Genomic DNA, 24,900 nt, shown 5'->3' on the forward strand with positions numbered 1-24,900 from the left:
GGTGCGCCGGCCGCAGCGCGCCGGCCGTGGCAGCCATTGGAGGGTGGACCAACGGCAAAGGAAGACCTTTCTTTCTGTCTCTCTCTCTCACTGTCCACTCTGCCTGTCAAAAAAAAAAAAAAAAAAAACTAGATTCACATGCCAACTCTCCAGTGACTCATAATTTACTCATAATAAAGAATGTAATATTTGTACTGTGTCAAAACTTCGTATGTTCCACCAACACACAAAGTCCATTTGCCTTTAAGTGTTTTCTTTTTCTTATCTTTTGTTATTGTTAGGAGGGCACACGGACTTTCACTGAAATGGTTGTGAGTTCCCGCCCTTGGGAGAACTACGATGGCAACTGAAGATAAGACATCCACCATCTAATAGCCTTGAATTCAGAGAAACAGTCAGGACAGGCATATGAAATATAGACCAATGTCAGCAGTTAATTACAAGGGCATGTGTACATTAAATTGAGCTTTAATGTACTTGATGTGCCACTGTTTTGCATTTTCTAGAATTTTACCTTGACTTATTCTGAAAGTGTCATACCTCATGGTCTTTTTTATTTTTAAAGTAACTATGTATCTAAACCTAAATATATATATCTCCATAAATGAAAAAAATTCCACTTGAATTTCTTTTACATAAATATGGGTTCTTTCAACACTTCCATACAAAATACCATATAGGTCTACTTATTACTGCCATCTGCCATAATGTGCTTGACCAAATGATGTTGCATCTTTAAATAGTCTATAGAAAGTTTAACTTAGACTGGAATATTCTGGAGGATCACTCCCTTCACTAGTATTTTGCATACTCACTCATAGTGCAAAGTATCTGCTTTGAAATCATTGACAAATAACCCAAAGCAGTGTTGCATGACTAGAGAGAGTAAGGAAAACCAAAGGAGAAAAATGTGGTATATCAATACATTGCTTCATTGATTTGAAGTTTGCTTATTTATCACAGAATGAAGCATTGGGAGGTTGATTAGCACTTGTCAAAAAAGGAAGACACATGGAAGAGCCCCCTGGTCCAGGCAAATCACAGCTTCACAGGAGAAGTCTTCACTAACGCAAAAGAGACTTTTCCTATTTGATTATCAACATCACTTGATTTTTCCATCTCAGAGTAAGGCACAAAATTCTAGTTAAAACTAATTAGACCATTATCAAAAAGAGACTAAATTCAAGGACACACCCAATTCAGTTCACTCCTCAACATGCATTCCTCCCTAAAGCATTAGTCTGTGAGGGAGCTCCTGGAGAGGATATTCTTTAACATCTCAGGGTGGCCACTAGTTTCCAAGCATCTGCAGCCCAGCAGCTCTGCCAGCATTTGGGAGCCTGTCACAATCACCGTCTGCACCCTTGCCCCACTGATCGACTCAATTAGAGCTGCATGTCAGCCACTTTCTCGCACGCACATGAACATTTAAGAAGCACTGCCTAACCACACTAGTATATCCCAAATGCATTTCAAGGGCGAGCAAGACAGTGCTGTCATCACCTCATAGTTCCTGGAGTCTCAGAGCTTTTGCTGCTGCCATCAATAGCTATGAATGTGTATCCCACTTTGTCATAAAAATATAGATTTCCCTAAGTGCCATGAAGTTGAAAAACTACAAAATTGGAAAATATTTGTTTGAGCCAATCAAGTTCTTCATTAGACTTTTTTTTTTTCCAGTGATCAGTTTAGGAAAAGGCACAAAATCCAACGTCAGCCAATGAAGTAGGAGAAAATATGTTCTGGGAAAGGCTGGAAAATTATTTCCTAGTCATTGCTGCTTCAAGAAGCCATACCAGAAACAGCTGAAGAAACTGAGGATGAAACCGACACTGAAGACGGTACAGCAAACCTACAGAAGCTATTCTTGATGGCATTGCTGAGCCAATCCACATGGGAATCTACAATACCATTGAACTTTTTTTTTTTTAAGGATTTACTTATTTACTTGAAAGGCCCAGTGACAGAGAGAGTGGAAGATACAAATAAAGAGACCTTCCATCAGTTGGTTCATTCTCCAAATTACCAGGAAGCAATAACTCCATTCTGGTCTCTCACATGGGGACCAAGCATACAGGCCACGTTCTGTTGATTTCCCAGGCACATTAGCAAGGAGATGATTGGAAGTGGAGAGGTCTGGCTATCAGCCAGAGCTTTCATATTGGATGCTAGCATCAGAAGCAGAGGCTTATCTGCTGCAGCACAACACAGGTGACACCACTGGACTTCTTGTCATACAAGGTAATGATTTTTCTTGTTGTCTAAGCCAGATTGGGTTGAGATTCTGATTCAAATAATCTTGACACAGAAGAGGAAGGGGTATTTTATTGATGAAGTCCAAGTTGGTTCCACATACTTTTGAAAAATGTAATGCAGTTCTGGTGTCATCAACACCTGGAGCAGTATTATCTATATTTTTAACCTATTCAACCACCTATTCAAGTTTCCAGGAGTGCAAGCTCCCAATGGAAACTCTTGAGCAGTGGAGTTCAAATGAGCTTTGTCAAGATCTTCTCTTGACACAGTAAATCAATAAGTAGTGGCTGAATGAATGAAAGAAGGAATGAATAATGGCACAAGTACAGTGAAATAAAGTTGCCTTCCAAAACACTTACACTTACCTTAAATCCTCTTCTCTTTTTGTAAGCAACAGGGACTCATTCATAAATTATTGTTGTCAAGAACTCCCAATCAACATCACATCAACAACATACATATGTAACCTATGCATGAAATATTTTTCTATGTCTCCTTCTAACGTTCTTAATTGTATAGCATCGGAATACAAAGAAAATATTTAATAATGCAAAACAAAATATATTTATGACCATATCATACCACCTCAAATCATGGACCACAGGATAGCTTTTATTTTAGTTTTCCACATATTCTCTCTCTCTCTCTCTCTCTCTCTCACACACACACACACACACACACACATCTGACAGGTAAGTCCCCTCCCTACTTCAGAAATAGGCAGTTGGAAGCCATATGGTAGGAGCCACAGCTTCAGTTAAACCATTTCCCCAAAGAAAGTTTTAACTTATGGAGGAATTTGGAAAACATCATGCTGAGTGAATTAAGCCAGTCCCAAAGGGACAAATATCATATGTTCTCCCTGATTGGCGACAACTAACTGAGCACCAAAGGGGAAACTTGTTGAAGTGAAATGGACACTGTGAGAAACAGTGACTTGATCAGCTCTTGTCCTGACGGTTGATGTACAATGTAATACTTTATCCATTTTAGTATTTTTTTTTTGTTCTAGTACCATTGGTTGAACTCTGTAATTAACACACAATTATTCTTAGGTGTTTAAATTTTAACTGAAAAGTGATCCCTGTTAGGAATTTGGAAAACATTATGCTGAGTGAAATAAGCCAATCCCAAAGGGACAAATACCACTTGTTCTCCTTGATAGGTGACAACTAACTGAGCACCAAAAAGGAAACCTGTTAAAGTGAAATGAACACTATGAGAAACAGTGACTTGATCAGCCCTCACCCTGACTGTTGATGAGCAACTTAATATGTTATCCCTCTTAGTATTTTTTTTGTTTGTTCTACTTAATACTTTTGGTTGAATACTGTAATCAATACACAATTCTTCTTAAGTGCTGAAACTTAACTGAAAAGTGATTGCTGTTAAATATAAGAGTGGGAATAAGAAAGGGAAGAGATGTGCAATTCGGGACATGCTCAAGCTGACTTACCTCAAACGGTAGAGTTAGAAACATACCAGGGGATTCGAATTCAATCCCATCGAGGTGGCATGTACCAATGCCATCTCACTAGTCCCAGTGATCAATTTCTGTTCACAATTGATCGTAATGATAGGACTACGAACCAAAGGGATCACATAAACAAGAATAGTGTCTGCAAATACTAGCTGATAGAATAAAAAAGGGAGAGAATGGTCCAACATGGGAAGTGAGATACACAGCAGACCCATAGAATGGCAAATGTCCTAACAGCACTCTGGCCTCATAATCAGCCCTTAAGGCATGCGGATCCGGCTGAAATGCCCATGAGAGTATTTCAGGCATGGAAAGCCAAGACACTCTGGGGGAAAAAAAAAACCTAAATGAAAGATCTCCACAAGTGAGATCCCAGTGGAAAGAATGGGTCATCAAAGAAGGAGGTACCTCCCTCTGAAAGGAGGAGAGAACTTCCACTTTGACCATGGCCTTGTCTAAAAATGATCAGAGTCAGTGAACCCAGGGGCCTTCCATAGCCTTGGCAGCTCATGACAAGAGCCTAGAGTGATTACTGATGCCATAAACAAGAGTGTCAATTTGTTAAGTCAACAACAGGAGTCACTGTGCACTTACTCCTCATGTAGGATCTTTGTCCTTAGTGTGCTGTACATTGAGATTTAATGCTATAACTAGTACTCAAACAGTATTTTTCACTTTATGTTTCTGTGTGGGAGCAAACTGTTGAAATCTTTACTTAATGTATGCTAAACTGATCTTCTGTATAAAAAGAGAATCGAAAATGAATCTTGACATGAATGGAAGGGGAGAGGGAGTGGATAAGGGGAGGGTTGAGGGTTGGAGGGACGTTATGGGGGGAAGTCATTGTAATCAATATTCTGTACTTTGGAAATTTATATTCATTAAATTTTAGTTAAAAAAAAAAGCTACTCAACATTAGTGGTTCAGAGAGAATCACTTTCTGAAGAAGATACTGCAGGATGAAGTTAGAATATTCCTTCTTTGTTTCATATGAAAGCAAGGACTAAGCAGCATACATTCAAGTCAATGGTTTTCTACTGCATTTGTGTTCATTTGGATGGAAAAAGTGCTCGAGGAGGGAAGGAACAGCAATGGACTGAAAGTCAGGATCCCTATTCCAGTAGGTAGTCAGGCATTAGGTTATGTCCCTGTACCTCATTAATGACAAGATGGAGTTGCATTAAACAGCAGTGCTCAATCCTGACTATGCATGAGACTCACCTGGGGTTTTAAAGAGTACAGATAGTTGGACCCTTCAACATACATTTTGATATACTTGAAAGGGGGGCAGAGATGCAAATCTTTTCAAGTAAATTTCATATGCAGCCATGATTTAGAATCAATTGATTACATATTTTCAAGTTCCTTCCCAACTGGAATTGTCCATAATTTTGGTATTCAGTTGTCTTCTTTAACTTCTCAGTTATATTCAATGAGATGCGCGCTCTCTCTCTCTCTCTCTCTCTCTCTCTCTCTCTCTCTTTCTCTTTTTCAATGCATAGGACATGTTTTCTAAGGGCATCACATTCCAGGACCACCTTATTCTGCCTCCTGCTTATACCTGCCCAATTTGAGCCAAATAAAATTATACTTGATAGCTGAGATAGAGAAAAAAAAGTCCATATATAACACAGTACCTAATGGCAAAAGGGAGAATAGAGAGTTGCACTTAAGCCTTTTGTATGTCTTTATTTGTATCTCATGACCTGGGGTATGTTCTGATCTCTACATTCTGATGTATTCTTTCCCATCACCTTAATCCACCATCCATGAAGGGTATGGAATCAGCTTTAAGAGTGATCACATGCCAGATTATACAGCCAGATTATAAATCTAATTTCCTCCAGATGCAAGCAACTTAGAATACACATCTCATGGACCACTGGGCTACAGGAAAACATATTTTTATTAGAAAAGACGTGCATTTCTGGTATCTATGTGAATAGTACAGACAATATGCTACCCCATTTAAAAATGGGCAACTCTGGGGCCAGCAGTGTGGCTCACTTGGTTAATCCTCCACCTGTGGAGCCGGGCATCCCATATGGGCTCCAGATTCTAGTCCCGGTTGCTCCTCTTCCAGTCTAGCTCTCTGCTGTGGCCCGGGAAGGCAGTGGAGGATGGCCCAAGTGCTTGGACTCCTGTACTCACATGGGAGACCAGGAAGAATCACCTGGCTCCTGGCTTTGGATCAGCACAGTTCCGGCCATGGCGGTTATTTGGGGAGTGAACCAAGGGAAGGAAGACCTTTCTCTCTGTCTCTCTGTCTCTCTCTCACTGTCTATGATTCTAGGGAACATAGGCAACTCCAATGCTTCTAGATACTTTCAATCATACAGTGATAAAGCTAGTAGCAACTTTTTCACTGTTCTCTGGCCGAATTCCAGATAGCAGCACCTGTATTTCTATATCTAAGGGCTTTTACCAGAACGAGAGAAGACTGCTTAGTCTTCTGAGTGCATAGACCTCACATGCCCTCAAGAAATGACTTTACAAACTTTTCTTTTTATTTATTTGACAGATAGAGTTAGACAGAGAGAGAGAGAGATAGATAGAGATAGAGAGAAAGATCTTCCTTACATTGGTTCACCCCCCAAATGGCTGCCATGGCTAGAACTGCGCAGATCCAAAGCCAGGAGCCAGGCGCTTCCTCCTGGTCTCCCATGCAGGAGCCCAAGCACTTGGGCCATTTCCACTGCCTTCCTGGGCCACAGCAGAGAGCTGGACTGGAAGAGGAGCAACTGGGACTAGAACCTGGAGCCCATATGGGATACTGGGGCCACAGATGGAGGATTAACCAAGTGAGCCACAGCGCCAGCCCCTCTACAAACTTTTCTTATGAACATCTCAACTCCCCATCCTTTTAGTGAGGATAAAGAGTTGCCCACAGGCTTAGCCTTTGGTGGCCACCGCAGTAATTGGCTTAACAACATGCCTTTTGTTGGCTTCTCCTCCCTACAGTGCTTCTTATGAACCTTCCTAATCACGTTCACTGTACTTCAGAATAAAATTCTCATTTCTGAATCTTGTTTCTTTGAGAATCCAGCATAAGATAACACTGTCTGCAGCTTTGAAAATTCTCATCAGAACTGGACAGAGAATATGTTTTTGGAGTGTAATAGTCAAAAATTAACCCCCTACACAAAAAAAGAAGAAATAAAAAAAATAGGAAAAGAAGAGCCAAAGAAGGATAAATGAAAGGAGTGTCCACAGGAGGGGGTTAGGCAAGAGGTTAAGTAAAGTAGTTGGTCAGATAAAACCCACTGCAAGTTGAATTAGAGCAAAGATTTAAAATACAAAAATACATAGAGACAAGTATCAAATGTCCCTTTAAGTGAACAAAGTATAAAATTTTGGACCAACTGTAACTTCCGCATGGTTGTATCTCTTTGCTACAAAAACATAGAAAAGCATCAGCTACTTCACTCTGGGTATCACAATTGCCTCCCTGGTTTATGACAGAGTCCCTGCTGTTCCCTTAATTGACATACAGTGCACTGGAGAGTCGGTTTAATTCAAACGTCTTCCCTATTATTTTGTGGTAAACTGATTGAGCTTCTGCTCTAAGGGTGCCAGGACAGTCCTTCTACTGACTGAGAGTGTCCTTTAGAAGATGAGCTTCCCACTTGCCTTCAACATTGGTGATAAGCACACTATCCCTTGTCTTTTCATCCAGGAAAAAGAGATGTCTCATCAGAAAAGGAAGCAACAACTTCAGTCTGCATAGGGCAGTCTATATGTAAATGACAGTGGAGCCTGGTTTATTTCAGTGTAGAAAGAACTTGATGAGTAGCTCTCGCAGAAAGGGCAATAGAGTAAATCCAAATATCTAATTTCATGGGAGAATGTTTGGTAGTCTGTAAAGTAAATTGAAAGACAATTTCTGTTGGAATTTGCAACCATATTTGACATCAATCAGTTGATTTACACAATCAGTCTGTGAATGTGAAACTCTCACTTTTATGAAAAAGCCCAGGCAAGGCTGATGAACAGACAGGGAGACAAAGTGCCCGCACTTCTTTCTGAATCCTGAATGCCTCTAGGCTCAGAGGAGTGTAGTTGGGGCCAAATAATAAAATGACCTATAAACTATACCACGTAGTTTGCGCTTCATCTGGAAAGTATCAAGAAACTTTGAAATATTTTTAAGAATAATCTGATTTGGGATGTGAAAAGTTCATTAAAACTGCTAGGTCAAGACATATAAGAAGGGAGGGAAGTGTATCAGCAACAGAGAAACAAATGGGGATGCTGATGCCGATTTTAGAGAGATGTGAGCATAGCCTGGCCAGGAGGTAGGACTCCTTCTTTCTGTTTCCAAAGAGTTCTATGACAGCAGTAAGCAACAGTCACTGATTCGCTGTGAGAGAAAAGGCGCTAATATAAACATTTAATGTACCCATACAGCTTTTACCCTCTTTACATCATGTCAGGTCATATTTCAAGCCATCATCTAGAATTATATCTTATCTGTTTTTAGGAAGACCTGTGACAGTTTAAGAGAGAAAATGAAATCTCAATTCTGATGAAGTCAAATATAAGCATATCCTATGACTGACTTTTAGGGATGTACTGGACAGAAATGCATGCATATCTGTACCAAAAAAACATGAATAAGGATTGTCATAGCAGTGTTATTTGTAATAGTCCCAAAATTGACAATGCGGATACCCATTAATAATAAAAAGGATACAACATAGTATATTATACGAGATTGAACCCCTACAATGTAAGGGCAGGACACAGACTCTCATCTGCCTCCCTTAGTCCAATGTGCCCTTGCTTGTCCTTCATCAAAGGAATTCACTGATATGAGGGAATAATGCAGCTGATCTGACAAGGTTCTGATCACTAGATTTCATTTGCTTCTCAAATACATAGGGATGTGGATGGCCAGAACTGGCCTGGAATGGTTTGTATAGAGGAATTCCCAGTCCGGGCGAAATGTAACTATCACTAGTGCATAACCCCCAGACCATCTGGTGTCTAGCAGGCCATCATGAATGCCCTAAAGAACACAGCATCACTGACCAAAGGAAGGTCGCAAGCACCACTGACCAAACCAAAACTCAGACACAAGCTGATCATGTACCTCTCAGCCCCAAATTCAATCAGTAAGAAACCTCACACCTAACTCCTCATGGAAAAAGTACATAATGCAGAATTCCATGTGTATAAAGTCTTTTTAATGATAAAAGGGGGCATCTAAGATGTTGATGACATATTATTTCCTGACCTCATTAGTGACTGGGTGGAAAAGGTTTTTTTTTTTGTTTTTTATTTGTTTTTTTTTTTTTGTTGTTGTTGTTGTTTGTTTTTTTTTTTTTTTTAGATTTATTTATTTGAAAGTTAGTTCCATCTGCAGGTTCACTACCCAAATAGTAACAACAGCCATAGCTAAGACAGGCTGAAGCCAAGAACAAAGAACAAGGAGCTTCATCCAGGTTTCCCAAGCAGGTGCAGGGGCCTAAGCACTTGGACCATGTTCTGCTGCCTTCCCAGGCTATTAGCATGGCGCTGGATCAGAAATGGCACAGTTGGGACACAAACGGTACCCATCTGGGATGCCAGTGTTGCAGATGACTTAGTCTACTGTGCCACAATGCCAGTCCTGGGAAAGTTCATTTTGTGAAATATCAGGGTTTGCTTTGAATGATTTGTGTACTCTCCCATATACACTCTATAATAAACTGTGTATATAAAAAGGTCAAAAAACCACAAATTAATAGAGACTGTTAATAATCCTGTAAAGTTTTATTCCTTGTTGTCATTAGAAAAAAATACAAATAAGATTTACTTTAGAAATAAAATAAATCAGACCTCTCATATAGGAAGCAATGACAGCAGCTTTCAGTACACATCTAAGCTAAGTCCTTACCACTAATATATCTGACTCCAAATGCTCTAATAGCTAAGTGGAAAATGAAGAACAATTTGTATAACTTATTTTTAAAAGGCAATATGGCATAAGTGAAAGTAAACTGAATCAAAAATAAATTATGTACTAGACATCAGGAAAAAATGATGATACATAATATTTATCACTATATGCCAAGCAATGATATAAAAAGTTCATCTTTCTAGTCAATTTCTCTTATTCAATCTTTTAAAAAAAAAGATTTATTTATTTATTTGAAAGGCAGAGTTACAGAGAGGCAGATGCAGAGAAAGAGAGAGAGGTCTTCCATCCACTGGTTCACTCCCCAAATGGCCACAATGGCTGGAACTGGGCTGATCTGAAGCCAGGAGCCAGGAGCTTCCTCCGGGTCTCCCACATGGGTGCAGGGGCCCAAGGACTTGGGCCATCTTCTACCGCTATCCCAGGCCACAGCTGAGAGCTGGATGGGAAGAGGAGCAGCCAGGTCTCCAAATGGCGCCCACATGGGATGCCAGCACTGCAAGCAGTGGCCTTTATCCACTGTTCCATAGCACTGGCTCCTCTTATTTAATTTTATTGCGTGCTCACAATAGTCTTATGAGGTAGATATCACAATTTTACCAATCAAAGCCATTATCAAGTTGCGACTCAGAGAAGTTCAATTTGACCCCAGATCAAATTAAGTGTTAACTCTTTCTATACACTGGTGAGGGACAATGGAAAAGGTATTACATTCCGCTACACCTTAGTTTTCTTTTTCTTTTCTTTCTTTCTTTCTTTCTTTTTTTTTTTTTTTTTTTTTTTGACAGGCAGAGTGGACAGTGAGAGAGAGAGACAGAGAGAAAGGTCTTCCTTTGCCGTTGGTTCACCCTCCAATGGCCGCCACGGCCGGTGCGCTGTGGCCCGTGTACCGCGCTAATCCGATGGCAGGAGCCAGGTAATTATCCTGGTCTCCCATGGGGTGCAGGACCCAAGGACTTGGGCCATCCTCCACTGCACTCCGTGGCCACAGCAGAGAGCTGGCCTGGAAGAGGGGCAACCGGGACAGAATCCGGCTCCCCGACTGGGACTAGAACCTGGTGTGCTGGCGCCACAAGGTGGAGGATTAGCCTAGTGAGCCGCAGCACCGGCCTACACCTTAGTTTTCTTTACTGTGGAATGGTCCTCACAGATGTGCTTTGAATACAGTACCATGGAAATAGTAGTGCTTACTTTCATCTCTTGAATTATGGGCTAAGACAATTGTAAAGAAAACATTTTCCAGGGTGGAATTAAACAGAAGTGGTGGGCTCAGTGAACAAGAATCTCAACCCTGGTAGTATCCATAGTCTGCTTGATTAGAAGAACTAAACGAGCACACATCAAGATCCACTCTAACTGCACTAAGCCACAGTGTCCAGAGCAGAGGCCTGTAAAACTGTTTGTATAGCAATCTCCTCATCATCTTAGTGATTTTTCTATTCTGATGATCAATAATGTTTATGAGACAATAAATTCTAGAATTCAAAAGGCTAGGATATGCTTAAATCATGAGCCAATAAATGCTGTTTTGCAGGGACCTGCGATAGGCATGAGGTCACTTGTTTTCAGGTTATTTAACTGAATACTGAAATAAAGGTTGAACAAAAATCTAAAAACCCGGATAGTTACTCTGCCATTTAGAACCTTACTTTCTAATAGGTCTTAAGAAAATTCATATTTTCTTTGCAATTTTTTTAGAAGGTACAGCTTTCCCATCAGTTGAGATTTTTTTTCTTTTCTTTTCTTTTCTTTTTTTTTTTTTTTGACAGGCAGAGTGGACAGTGAGAGAGAGATACAGAGAGAAAGGTCTTTCTTTTGCTGTTGGTTCACCTTCCAATGGCCGGCTATGGCTGGTGCATTGCACTGATCTGAAGCCAGGAGCCAGGTGCTTCTCCTGGTCTCCCATGGGGTGCAGGGCCCAAGCACTTGGGCAGCCTCTACTGCCTTCCCAGGCCTCAGCAGAGAGCTGGCCTGGAAGGGGGGCAACCAGGAAAGAATCTGGCGCCCCGACTGGGACTAGAACCCGGTGTGCCTGCGCAGCTAGGTTGGAGGATTAGCCTATTGAGCCGCAGCGCCAGCCTAAGTTGAGGTTTAATTTTCTAACAAGTATGCTTAGTGTAACAAATTCATACTCATAGTTAAAACCATATTCTTTCAGTGTTTGAGCTGCCCATTCTATATTTAAAGCTACTTAATAAATTGGTCAGAAAACATTTAAGGGGCTGGCCTTGAGGCACAGCAGGTTGAGTCTATGATGCTGGTCTCCCATGTGAGTACCAATTAGAGCCCTGGCTGCTCTGCCTCTAATTCAGTCCTTGCTAATACACTGGGGAAAACAGTGAAAGATGGCCCAGGAAGTTGGGCCTGTGCCATCCATGTGATGGACCTGGACAGAGTTCCAGGCACCTGGCTATGACCATTGCAGACATTTGGGGAGTGAACCAGAGGATGGAAGATCTCTTTCTTTGTCTCTCCATCCTTCCTTTTTTTGTTACTCTGAATTTAAAATAAACAAAACAAATTTTTTTTAAAAAAAGAAAATTTTTGAAAAGCAAGTTCTGTTAATTTTTTTAGCAAAGTACTTAGAACTTCCACTTTGCTTATGGCCTTGTCTAAATACTAACAGAGTTTGTGGATTCAAAAGGCTTCTATAGCCTAGGCAGCTTATGTCAAGAGCCTTGAGTGGTCACTGATGTCATACATAAGAGTGTTAATTGTTAAATTAACAACAGGAGTCACTGTGCACTAACTTCCCATGTAGGACCTCTGTCCTCAAAGAGTTGTATTATGAGAGTTAACTGTGATACTTGTTCTCAAACAGTTCTTTTTTTTTTTTTTTGGTGTGTGTGCATGTGTGTGCAAAAGTTTGAAATCTTTTCTTAGAGTTGGTCTTCTATGTACAAAGTTAATTGAAAATGAATCTTAATGGAGTATGGGACTGGGAAGGGGAGAAGGAAGAGGAGGAGAAGGTAGGGAGAGTGTGAGTGGGAGGGCAGGTATGGTGGGAAGACTAACTATATTCCTAAAGTTGTATTTATGAAAATTGTATTCCTTAAAAATTAATTAATTTAAAAAATAATATTTTAGGGCTTTTGGAGGGAAGGGTTATGGGGAAATGAGCTGTGGGAAGAAAATGAACAAATATCAAAGAGAAAATTTGCCAGATTTACAATTTTACATCTGACTTCAGGCAATCCTGAAACCTTGCCTAAGGGGTATTTGCCAAGTCTGCCTAGTGAAGAACATTCTAGAAGTAAACAGAAACATTTTGAATGACATATAAAGATGTTTGGATGCATGCAGAGTAGCAACATCCAGTGTTAAAAGATCCTAATAAAGTGTAAGTTCCAGTGCACAAGAAACACAGGAAAACTGCCTCTCCTAAGTGACTCTGAAAGATCTCAAGAATAATGATCAAAGCTTCTTCTAAAGATTTTAACAAGCCTCAGGGCTCCTGGTTGAGAGGGTCAAGAACAGGGGCCACGTGAGTTAAGTTAATGATGGAGAAGAGGAAACTCTTGAGAAGCGGCAGCCATTGTGTTTAGAGCTGGGCAAAAGCAGAAACACTGAGTCTGCTCTGTGCTCCACTCAGCTCAATCAATGAGTGCAATGCTACACGCAGGGAGCATAGATTTGGAACTGTCAAGCAGCATGAAGGAAACAAATGGAAGAACACCAGCCCGCAAAGGCCATTCCAGGTTGTCCCTTGGAAGGAGCAGTGTACCTGGACTTTGGGTAATTACTATGTTGCCGAGAGAAGAAACGTTTTGGGAGTATCTGCCTCCATTAAGTCCTCCAAATAACCCTAAGGAACAAATCACCCAGCCACCCTTCATTCTATGACAGGTGATATATCATTCTTAACACAAGTTCTTACCAGTAGCACAGCCACCAACTATGCCTTCACATGCAAGAACAGTACACCTGAATGCAACTTAATCATAGGTCAGTTTGGGCCTTTTTATATATCCACCTCTTGCTCGAGTTACAGTCTGGTGTTCCCATCAAAATACTAAGGCCAAAGTGAGCAGAAGTCTTACAGGTATGATTATGTTGGGCAGGATTAGTGGGAGTTGGGCTGGCTGAAAAGAAGCCAGATGCCAAAACTGGTTACATCAAATTAAACCTTAAGTGTAGAGATATTTTTCTTGGTAAACAAATTATCCCACAGAAGGACAGCTAGGTTATTTCTGCATGTTTACATGATGCTAACAGTTAATGAAGCATAAGCTAGTTCCCCACAGAAAACTGTCCTCACCTGAAAGTCCTCTTCTAAGGAAGAGATGATGTTAAAATGTTAAGAAATCTCTATCCTTAATGTGCTGTACATTGAGATTTAATGCTATAACTAGTACTCAAACAGTATTTTTCACTTTGTGTTTCTATGTGGATGCAAACTGTTGAAATCTTTACTTAATATATGCTAAACTGATCTTCTGTATATAAAGAGAATTGAAAATGAATCTTGATGTGGATGCAAGGGGAGAGGGAGCAGGAAAGGGGAGGGTTGCGGGTGGGAGGGAAGTTATGGGGGGGAAAGCCATTGTAATCCATAGGCTGTACTTTAGAAATTTATATTCATTAAATAAAAGTTAAAAAAAAGAAAGAAAGCATTCTTAAAGACACTACCACCCTGTTATGAAAAGCAAAATGCATTACACTCATCATTTTGAAATTTCAATCACCTCTTTTTGAGGGGAAGATATGGCAAATGTTTCTAGAGAACACATTTATACAATTTATGCACCGTCATTCAGTTGCAAACAAAATCACTGCCCCTATAAAAATATATTTAGAGAACAAATGTTTTATGTGGGGAGATACACAACGGAATATTACTCAGCCATTCAAAGGGTGGAATCCTGTTATTTGTGGCAAAATAAATAGAACCGGAGGACATTAAGTAAAATGAGCCAGGCACAGAAAGGCTAATATCAAATGTTCCCCCTCATATGTGGAAACTAAAAAGTTTATCTCAAAGGAGAAGCGAGTAGAGTAGTGATTACTAGAAGCTGGGAAGTGTGGAAAGAGTGGGTACAGAGCGGGGGTTGGATAATGGGTACCAAAATACAGTGAAGTAAGAGGAATAATGTTCTGCATAGTAGCATAACCATAAGGAACTGTAAGACAGGAGACCAACGGCTCCAAACACAAAGGAATGATAAGGAGCTAGAAATGCTAATTATCCCAATCTGATCATGCCACACTCATTACACTCATGAAATTTATGATTATTATTTGTCAATACCACTCACCCAGACAGAATGAGGCATCCAACGAATGTAATATGACAACCCACAAGATAGTGTAATAGAACTGAAATGGGTTACAAAAGTAAAAAGACAGTCTTTACCCTGAAGAAGTCCTCATGTTTTAAAGAGAATCAAAAGAGGAAAATTAGCACATGCAGGTAAATTAACATTTACATAAATATTCACCCAAGAAAACCCAGTGTTTTATGAATAGTATGGTAGACTAATCTTGATTCTAATGTATCTTCCTCATGCTCAGGTAATAAAGATTTGCGTTTTTTAATGCTCTAATGTGCTTGCTTAAAAAACAAAACAAAACAAAACAAAAAAACCCTCTTACTTACTGGTGAATAGGCATTAATATAGTCCCCCCCCCCAAAAAAAAAAAAAAAAAAGAAAATGAACTGAAACCAAAGACTAGTTGAAAAGGAGACAACTAAGTTCAGATCAATAGTAAAACTAAAGCTTACAAGAGTTTCATTGGCTTTACCGCTGTACCATATTTCTGATTTGGAGAAGCAAACAGCAATACCTTATGAAGAAGAATTACCATAAATTACAGAAGCTGAGGAATATTTTCTAAATTATGAAAATCCCTGAAAGCCCAATTTATTGTCAGATGGATTAAGAAAATATGAATCATTTCAAACAAAACTCTATAAAGAAAATTACACACACATACACACACACGTGGGATTCTACTATATATAAGAAGTAGTATATAATAAAGTCACCACAAGATTTTCCCCACAAATCTACTTACAGGAGCAAGTGTGCTTGCTTTGGAAACTTCTTTTAAATTTAGGGGTTTTGACAACAGTATTTTCCCTTGCCATTTACAGACTTAGTAGTAAGAGGGAGGGTTATTAATTATTGCCCTGATCAATTAACTTATGTCAAGACATAAATTATGTGTAGAGACAAAGGAGCCCTGTACACTGCTGGTGGGAATGTAAATAAATGCAGCCATTATGGAAAAACTGTATGAAGGTCGTACAAAAAACTAAGAATAAAATTATCATGTGATCCAGCAATCCTACTTCTGGATATATACTCCAAAGACCCGAAATCAGAATGTGGAAGGGTATCTGCTCTCCCACGTTCTACACAGCACTATTTACAACAGCCACAGGATGAACTCAATCTTAGTGTATACAGAAGATGAACGAATAAATAAAATGTGATGTATAAACACAATGGGAAACTATCTAACCTTAAAGAAGATAGAAATTTGGGAATTTGTGGCAATACAGATGTCACTGGAAAGTGTTATGCTAAGTGAAATAAGGCTGGGACAGAAAGTGAAATGTCACATGTTCTCATATGTGGAATTTAAAACAACTGACCATTCAAACAGAGAGTAGATGTTGTCTATCAGAAGATGAGAGGTAATGGAAACAGGGAGATGATGGTCAAAAGCTATAAAGCCTCGGGAGAAATGATTTCTTTTTAAAACCGTGATCTATTGCACAGCATAATGAAAACAGTTAATAGTAGTACACCATGTATTTCAAAGGCATAGAGTAAATTTCAGATGTTCTCACTACAAAATAAGTATTTGAGGTGATGTGCATGTTAATCGATTTGATTTAATTATTTGATATTGTAATTGTAAGTCATGTCATTTTGTATCCCAAAAATGAAATCAGTTGTTTTTTTATAAAAAATAAATTTTAAAAAGATATAGAGCATGGATTGGGGTCAAGTTTTTTGATTCAAGTTTAATTTAGCCACATGCATGTTAGATATCTGACACATTTTTATTTTAGATTAGTGCCATACTAAATTCCATTTCTAATCAAACTCAGGATTCATTTCTGAGCATCACAAAAAATCAATTTTTATCAAGCTAGAATTCCCTTCTTGAACACAAAAATTAGAAACACCCCCTCCATACAGGCTTGCCTTCAATTAATTTTCACTTATTGAATGTATCTAAATCATTCAAGAACTTGGACTTAATTTCAAGCTTGTACCACTTCTCCAGGTTATAAACGTGATATCCCAATTAAATGTTTGGAACAAGACTTCTCGAAGTCATAACAGACATACAAGTGCTACGGCATTATTCACACTTTAAACGATTATACACTGGTTTCTTCTATACATTTGCCTTCATAAACTGAATGTCACCTTAAGGTCTGTGCCTAGATAATGTTCTTTTCATCCCTTGGTAATTTCCTAGTTCATAAAATTAGCATATTAAAATTAGCATGTAGCACTACAGTAAAAAGTAATTAGTTTTCACCAGTGGTTTTGAGGAAGATATGAGAATTACCATAAATTATTTGAACTTTAAGTGCTCAGTAGGTCTTTTCCATTATTAACACCAGGGAAATCCCTTAGGGATGGTCGAGTAGTCTGAAAACCTTTCCCCTAAAAGCCCTCCTCCTGCCCACAAACCTGCACCCTTCATTTCTTGGAAAAGCTGATCCCTCAGCCTATGCCTGCTTCGATGGCCTCCCTCTTCTTTCATTAATCACATCTTGTTCTTCCCTTCACCAGACGCCTGCACTTGTGAGGCTTTTTCATAGCCTTTATCTTGATTGTATCATCCTGTGCTTTGTTTTCCCCACTGGGTTTCTCTCTTTTTTTAAGGGAAGAAACTATGATCATTATTTTACCACACGACCTTCAAAGCTAAGGCTAGCACAGGAACTAAGCCTTTTCTTAGAACCCGATCATTTTTCATCTCAGTGAGTTTTATAAAAACTGGGAGAAAAAGAGGCTAGAGATACTGTTCTCAAACTCACATATGATATTTAAGTCCAAAAAAACAATTCACACACTATTCAAACTAATTAAGAACAGGTACACATGATTCCCCACTCATCAGACAACCTGTATGGTGTCTAATCAAAAAGAAAGTAAGAGAGGAGAAATAATTGAATAGAATTAGTAATAGCTACATTTGCAGCTATTTGGCTAGAGGTTTCCAAATCACAGAGGTTTTACATCTCCACATGAGACAAATTTCATCTTTACATGAATTAAGAACTTTTAGGTATCATCTTGTGCTCCATAAATTCGACTGATTGAAAAAAAAAAAGATATTTCAGTCCTAATCTAATAATCTGCATTCACTCATAGGATAAATCTAAATCCTTTATTATAATTCTTAACTAAATTTTAGACTCATTATATGAGTAAACAAAGTGAACTTTATTAGACATCTATAAACAGATATCTATTAGAGTTTCATTTGTGAAAACAGCTTTGACTTCAGGAAGAACAGCTGGAGAAATAGTCAAGAGACATGGAGAGTTTTGGAAGAATTGGTTAGATTGAGAATGAAAAATTCAGGATAGAGAGTCAGGTGAAATAAAAAATAAAACACCATTTCTGGAGTTGACAGAAAAGACCACTAATTATGTCATAAATAACTTATATTCTCCCAATTGCATTACTATTACTTAATAAATATGTAAATTCTATAATATCAGATTATAAGTCAATATCATCTAAAAAATTGCATTTAAATTTGTAGATATTATCACAGCTAAGGATACCAGCATATTCTCAATGGTACCAGCAAGTGGGTAACTTCTATTATTAATTATATAATTTTAATTTCTGTCCTCTTTAACCCTCTTTGGACCTTACAGTAACATTTCATGAGCTACCTGATAAAGAAAATGGCTTCAATTCCAACAGGAAATAATAATGGGTACAGCTGTAGCCTTTGTTTTTTGCTTCAGCACTTTACCTGATTCTTGAGATCTAGCCTGGGACACGGTCGACCTCCATTATAAGGTTTCTCTTTCAACCATTTGGATCGAATTCTCACTCCAATCCCACAGGATGAACTGCAGGAGCCCCAACTAGACCAATCGCTTAACTTGCAATCAAATGGGCAGGGAACGACACACTCTTCTTGAATATAACCTGAAAGGAAAAAGATTTGAGAAGGGAGGGAAGACTGATAAACAGGTACTAATCAAATACACTTTCATTTCCATTATCACAGATCATGGTTTTCAACAATACTGCTACAGCAGCTTCAAGAATTTTTACTGCAGATAAAAAGGCCCAAGATTTAAGATATAAATAAATAACTTCAGCATTCAAATGTGTGCCCTTCTGTTTACTGCATATACAAGTATGAGATGGAAGAAACAGGAAAAAGCACACAGTTGGTTTCACTTTCTGAAAAGGAGAACAGACGCAGTACAGGACTGAAGAAGGCACCACTTCCTCTCGTTGGGGTTTGTGTTCCCCGTTCTACAGTTCCTGCAGTTCACATCTGCAACAGGGAATATAATAGAGTTAATACTTTATTTTTAAGGTTTATTTATTTATTTGAAAGGCATTACAAAGAAGAAGAGGGAGAGAGAGAGAGAGAGAGAGAGAGAGAGAGAGAGGTCTTCCATCTGCTGTTTCCCTCCCCAAATCGCTGCAGCTGCAAATGACTGCCCCAGTGGGCAGGAGCTGGGCCCATCCGAAGCCAGGAGCCTGGAGCTTCTTCTGGGTGTCCCATGTGGATGCAGGGGCCAAGGACTTGGGCCATCTTCCACTGTTTTCCCAGGCCACAGCAGAGAGCTGGAAAGTAAGTGGGGCAGCCAGGACTCAAACTGGTGCCTACATGGGTTACTGGTACTGCAGGGAGTGGCTTTATCCAGTATACCACAGCACCAGCTCCTAGAGATAATATTTCTTCTAGGTCTGTGATCTGCACAGCTTTCACTAGGAAACATATTGATTCTTGCTTCCATTTAGTGTGGCTTGGTGGAGGAAATAGGAGGCCAGAAAGCGAATCACAAATTACAAAGATCAGGATATTATTGAACGAAAAAATAGAGGAATAGTAAAAAAGTTGGACAATGGGAAACTGCACTGGAATCATGAGATAATGTGTTGAAATACAGCTCCAAAAATTTTAGCTCTACTTGGCATTGCTCCTGTCTTTAGCCAACTTTTTTTTGTAAGGTTTCTTTATTTATTTTGAAAGTCAGAGTTGCAGAGAGAGGGAGAGACAGAGAGAGAAAATCTTCCATCCTCTGGTTACTCTCCAGATGGCTGCAGTGGGCAGTACTGGGCTAGGCTAAGCCAGCTGCTTTGAACTCATCCAAGTTTCCCACTAGGTAGAAAGGGCTCAAACACTTGGGCCATCTTCCGTTGTTTTTCCTGGGCTGTTACCAGGGAGCTGGATCAGAAGTGGAGCAGCTGAACATGAACCAGAGCCCATATGGGATGCCAGCATGAAAGCTGGTGGCTTTTCCTGCTATCTACAACACCAGCCCCAAGCCTACTTCTTAATATAATATTTCCCTGTATAATTTCAGTCTTTTAACTACTAGCTCTCTTGGGGCCAGCATTGTAGCACACTAGGTTGAGCCATATTTTGCAATGCTGACACCCTATATGAGTGCTAGTTTCAGTCCAGGCTGCTCCACTTCTGATCCAGCTCCCTACTAATACATTTGGGAAAGCAGTGGAAAGTGGCCCTAGTACTTGGGCTCCTGCCTCCCACATGGGAGATCCAGGTGGAGTTCCAGACTCCTGGCTTTGGCGTGGCCCAGCACTGGCCATTGTGGCCATTTGGGGATTGAACTAGCAGATGGAAGATTTCTCTCTCTCTCGCTGCAACTCTACCTTTCAAATAAATAAATAATTTTTTAAAAAATTAATTACTACCTCTATGATAACTACAATAAATATCTGCAAGACTGATGTTCCTCCTGAATTCTATACTACCTACTTAACAACTATACTTGGATACCAAATTACCCCAAATTCAGAAGATATCCATTTCTTCTAGAATATTCTAAGTCTCTTGCATTTCTCACCTCAAGTAACTGCAACAGCTTCTCATTACTGTGCCCTGCTATACATGAGTGTATAATCTCTTCTCTCTGAGTGTGGGTAGGAATTGTGACTATGACAGGATGCCATTTTGGTAATCAGGTTATGGACAATGGCAAAAGTGAAGGGAACACAACAAACATAGTTGGTGTGTCAAATAAATGGATTAGTTTCTTTTTTAAACATTTGTTTTATTTAGTTGAAAAACAGAGTTAGAGAGTCAGAGAAAGAGAGAAAGAGATTTTCTATTCACTGTTTCACTCCCCAAATGACTACAATGGCCAGAGCTGAGCCTATCCAAAGCAAGGAGCCAGGAGGTTCCTCCGGGTTTCCAACGTGAGTGCAGGGCCATCCTCTGCTGCTTTCCCAGGCCATAGCAGGGATCTGGATATGCAGTGGAGCAGCGGGATGCTGGGGCTGAAGCCTGGGGCTTTAACCCACTCCTCCACAATGCTAGCACCAAGTTGATTAGTTTCAATGAAACAAAAAGGAGATCATTCTGGGTGAGCCTGACAATCAGGTGAAAGGTCCATAAAAGTGGTACTGAGCCTTTTTAGAATCTTTAATTGGAAATTGAACTCTTTATACTTACAAGACAATGAATTTTACACACCTGAAATGGTATAAAAATTATGAATTACAAGGAAGATTGCAATATGAAATGGCCATAAAACACAGCTAAAATGGCCAAGCATTTTCTCTTTTCAGTTTATTAATGCTAGCTTAAATGTTGTCAAAGAAACAAAGAACTAGGTTTTAGGAGAATTCTAGGACCTTCAGTCGATTGAATTTCACAGTGTAGTGTCCCAAATAAGGGAAAATAAACAACTTCCCCCGACACGCAAACCCAGTATAACACACGGTAATTTCACTTTTGGAACTTTGCTTCAACCCCCTTCATAACAATTTTCAACAAATCCAAAGCAAAGGAGAATGGATCCAGAAGAGACAACAGAATAGGTGGTCCTTGCAGAGAGGGAGAAAGATGATTCAGTTATGCGTGGCCAGGTAGCACCTCCCGGGCTCTTCTGAGTCCAGCTCAAGGCCAGAATCTGAAGCGTCCCCTGCTTAAGCACAAACGTGAAAGTCAAACTTGCTAACCCACACCCCAGCTTAGGAATCTGACAAGTGCTTAAGTCAACAAGAAACTGAGACGGATCAAATAAGAAAATAAGGAGACACTGACTAGGGTATTTTATCTTTTGGGCACATCATGAAGGCACACAACCCAGGTCAGAGCAGGAAAGGCGATCAGCGTGCCACCGTAAAATGATGGAGAACAAGGGAAATCTGTCCCAGTTTCTCTAGAAATATCCTCTCCTGAAGATGTGAAGATGAGAATTTCTGTTGGAAAGTTTCGCTTCTCTCCACATCTCTGCAACAATGAACTTTACAGCAGGTTCCTGTATGGGGTTCTTTTTGTGGACAGATCGTCCTGCCGTGCTATGAAATACAAATGAAGGGACCACGTGGTCAAGAACTAGGAGCAGCCACCAGGGCTTGAGGGCAGCCGCTGGGTGTCAGCCAGCAAGAAAACAGGGACCTCAGTTCTCCAACTGCCTGGGAATGAATTCTGCCAAAGCTCAGAGGATTCCAGGGAGAGCTTTCCACAGTCAACCCTCTGCTGAGACCTCAACCTTGGCCCACACCTGGATTATAGTCCTGCTTTTTCTGCAGAGAATCTAGAAAAGCTGTGCCTGGACTCCTCACCCATGGAAGCTATGATACAATAAAGGTGGTTTTGGTTTGCAAAGGCTGTGGTGTTTTATTGTGCAATGATTAACAACTAAGAATTATCCAACATAAAAAAATTTCAATTTATCATAGACGCCCTCATCATTCTACATATGCATTAATACATTTCATAAATTCTTATATTGCAAAACCATAAATATGCCCCTTCACTTGCAATTCCCTTGTCAGTCCCCTGTTCGGGAGCTCACCACGTCTCAGAATAATGCAATGTTCTCTCTACTAGTATTTCTTTCTAATTGTTCTCTTTGGTATCTATCAATCACTCTGAGTAAAATATTCTTTTCTAAAATACATAATAATTACGTTACCCCTTTTTATAAAAATTTTGCTGATGCCCCACTGCCTTGCAAATAAAATACCAACCCGCCCATTTTGCAAAACAAAAATCAAATTCTTGATGAAAGTTCTAAGCAATGGCTGTAGACCTTGGCTGTAAAATATGACTCCACTGCTGGACACAGATCATAAACTAATTAAGCCAGAATCTCAGAGGATGGGACCCTGGCATCAGTAGTTTGTAAAGAAACCCAGGTGATCCTAACGTACAGTCTGGGTTGAGAACCACCTCCCTAATTTGTTTTTGCTCCCACGCTTCCTTTTCCTGTATCTGAAATTATACCTACACAGACTAATTAACCTTCTCCAATAATAGGTATGCTTTTATTCTTTCAAAATAAGTCATTTTCCTAACCAATTTGATGTCCCTGATTCGATACTGTAACTATTCTCTGACCAATATAGTTGAACTCCTTGTCCTAGTGCCCTTCTGCCATGCCACACTGTCAGAACATCAGCCCTGCATGAGACCATTTGTTCTCCTTCTCTCTGCTTGAAACAGGACTATGGAACGTAAATGAAGAAATCACTCATACCACGCCGGCAATACTTTAGTGCATAGTTTCCGTCTTCAACCATATTCTCTCCCAGCCTGGCCATTCCTCTGTGTTTTCTTCTAATTCTCTTTCTGCACACCAGCTCCTTCAAACCTGCTCCACCTACTTTTACACTCTTAAGATCTCAGTGCTTTCTCAATCAGAAAAATAGAAAGCCATGCATGAGGAGTCTTTCAGTTTCCTAGGAATATATTTGTGTGCACCCTCATTATTTTCCTTCTCACTTTATATTTAAATGGAAAAGGCACACATAAAACCTTTATAAGGCAACCTCTTCACCTCTATCTGATACATTTCCAACTCTTTTCCAGGCTCTTTTCAAGTCTTCTCTTCTTGACATTCTCTCTCTCCCTGTCTCCCTCTCTCTCTCTCCCTCTCCCTCTCTTTCCCTCTCTCCTTTACATTAATGTTAGTGTAGTGTACCTTTAAATTTCACAAATAATATTCATTGATAAGAATACAGTAAATCCAGATCCTTCCGGAGTTGTAAAAATTGCTCTAATTGAGACTGCTGAAAGACTAACTCTCTCTTGTTTAATTCTATAGCCATTGCGAAGGCACTCTGAGCTCCAGTTCAGTGCACAATAATACAAGCTAAATAAAGGGCTACAGAAAATTCACAAGCCTTACTTAATATTACACAGAAACTGAGACACAAAATTATTTTATTTTTTACTCACTGAAAAGAAGACTAGAAATTCAGAAATTCATGGCATGGGCATCCTTTAAATAGGAAAATCTGAAATCCAGAAGCTGTAATATAAACAAACTTTAAATATTTGAACATCTATAGATGTTCTATTTTTAAAGAGATTTTGAAGTAGATGTTATTTTAATCAAATGAGAGTTTAAGTCATTTTCATTTATATTTGCATATTTAAGGATTTTAATTAGCAAGCCTCTAGCACTACATTTTTTTTCTCTTTCCACATGATAAGAAATAAACTCAAGGGATCCCTATGAACATTAAGGCTATAAACTCAACGAGTATTACATAATTTTGAAATTCAACAGGACTAAGCAATAGAAATACTTATTTTTCAGAGAAATTATTTTCATGCTAGAGTATACCCCAAAGGAAAGTCCATAGTGAGGAGTATTAATAATTGCATATTCTTACACCTATCTCATAATTGAAAGGATTAGTTTTACCCACATACTTAATACTAACAGCTTTTGGGAGCTGAATATGATCAAATTTGACTGTCTACCTGGTTAACCTGTCATATGAGATTTCCAGTTTCTAACTACAGAAACCTCACTAATGTTTTAGAAACTCCTTTCCATCAAACAGACCACAAAACAGCTGTTCCCATCTGGAAAACACTTCACTGGTACATTCATAAATCTAAACCCAACTGCTATGGAAAAAGCATTTTTTCTATCAAAAAGTATTTCACACTGCATTTTATATGAGGAAAACACTGCTGTGTCATCACATTACTTGGCACAGAGATGCTTTTAGTGTTCTATTTCAGTTATCTGAACACATAGGAAATTAGGTATGAAGTAGCCATGACAGAATTATCAGTGTAGCATATAACCAAAAAGGTAATTTTGTTA

The 24,900-nt window shown here is 39.3% G+C and overlaps 1 protein-coding gene across 4 annotated transcripts in view; it reads right to left on the reverse strand.

Annotated features, from left to right (window-relative positions):
• THSD7B (thrombospondin type 1 domain containing 7B) overlaps nucleotides 1-24,900 on the reverse strand; it is a 1,008,953-nt gene that overhangs the window by 206,754 nt on the left and 777,299 nt on the right. For all 4 annotated transcript variants that reach the window (XM_051849593.2, XM_051849594.2, XM_070071550.1 and 1 more), the window contains exon 15: nucleotides 18,594-18,772. In XM_051849593.2, coding sequence (XP_051705553.2) covers nucleotides 18,594-18,772 — 179 coding nt within the window. The remainder of the gene's footprint in view (nucleotides 1-18,593; nucleotides 18,773-24,900) is intronic.

Source organism: Oryctolagus cuniculus, chromosome 3 (assembly GCF_964237555.1).
Source record: "Oryctolagus cuniculus chromosome 3, mOryCun1.1, whole genome shotgun sequence".
In the NCBI taxonomy this organism is placed as follows: domain Eukaryota; kingdom Metazoa; phylum Chordata; class Mammalia; order Lagomorpha; family Leporidae; genus Oryctolagus; species Oryctolagus cuniculus.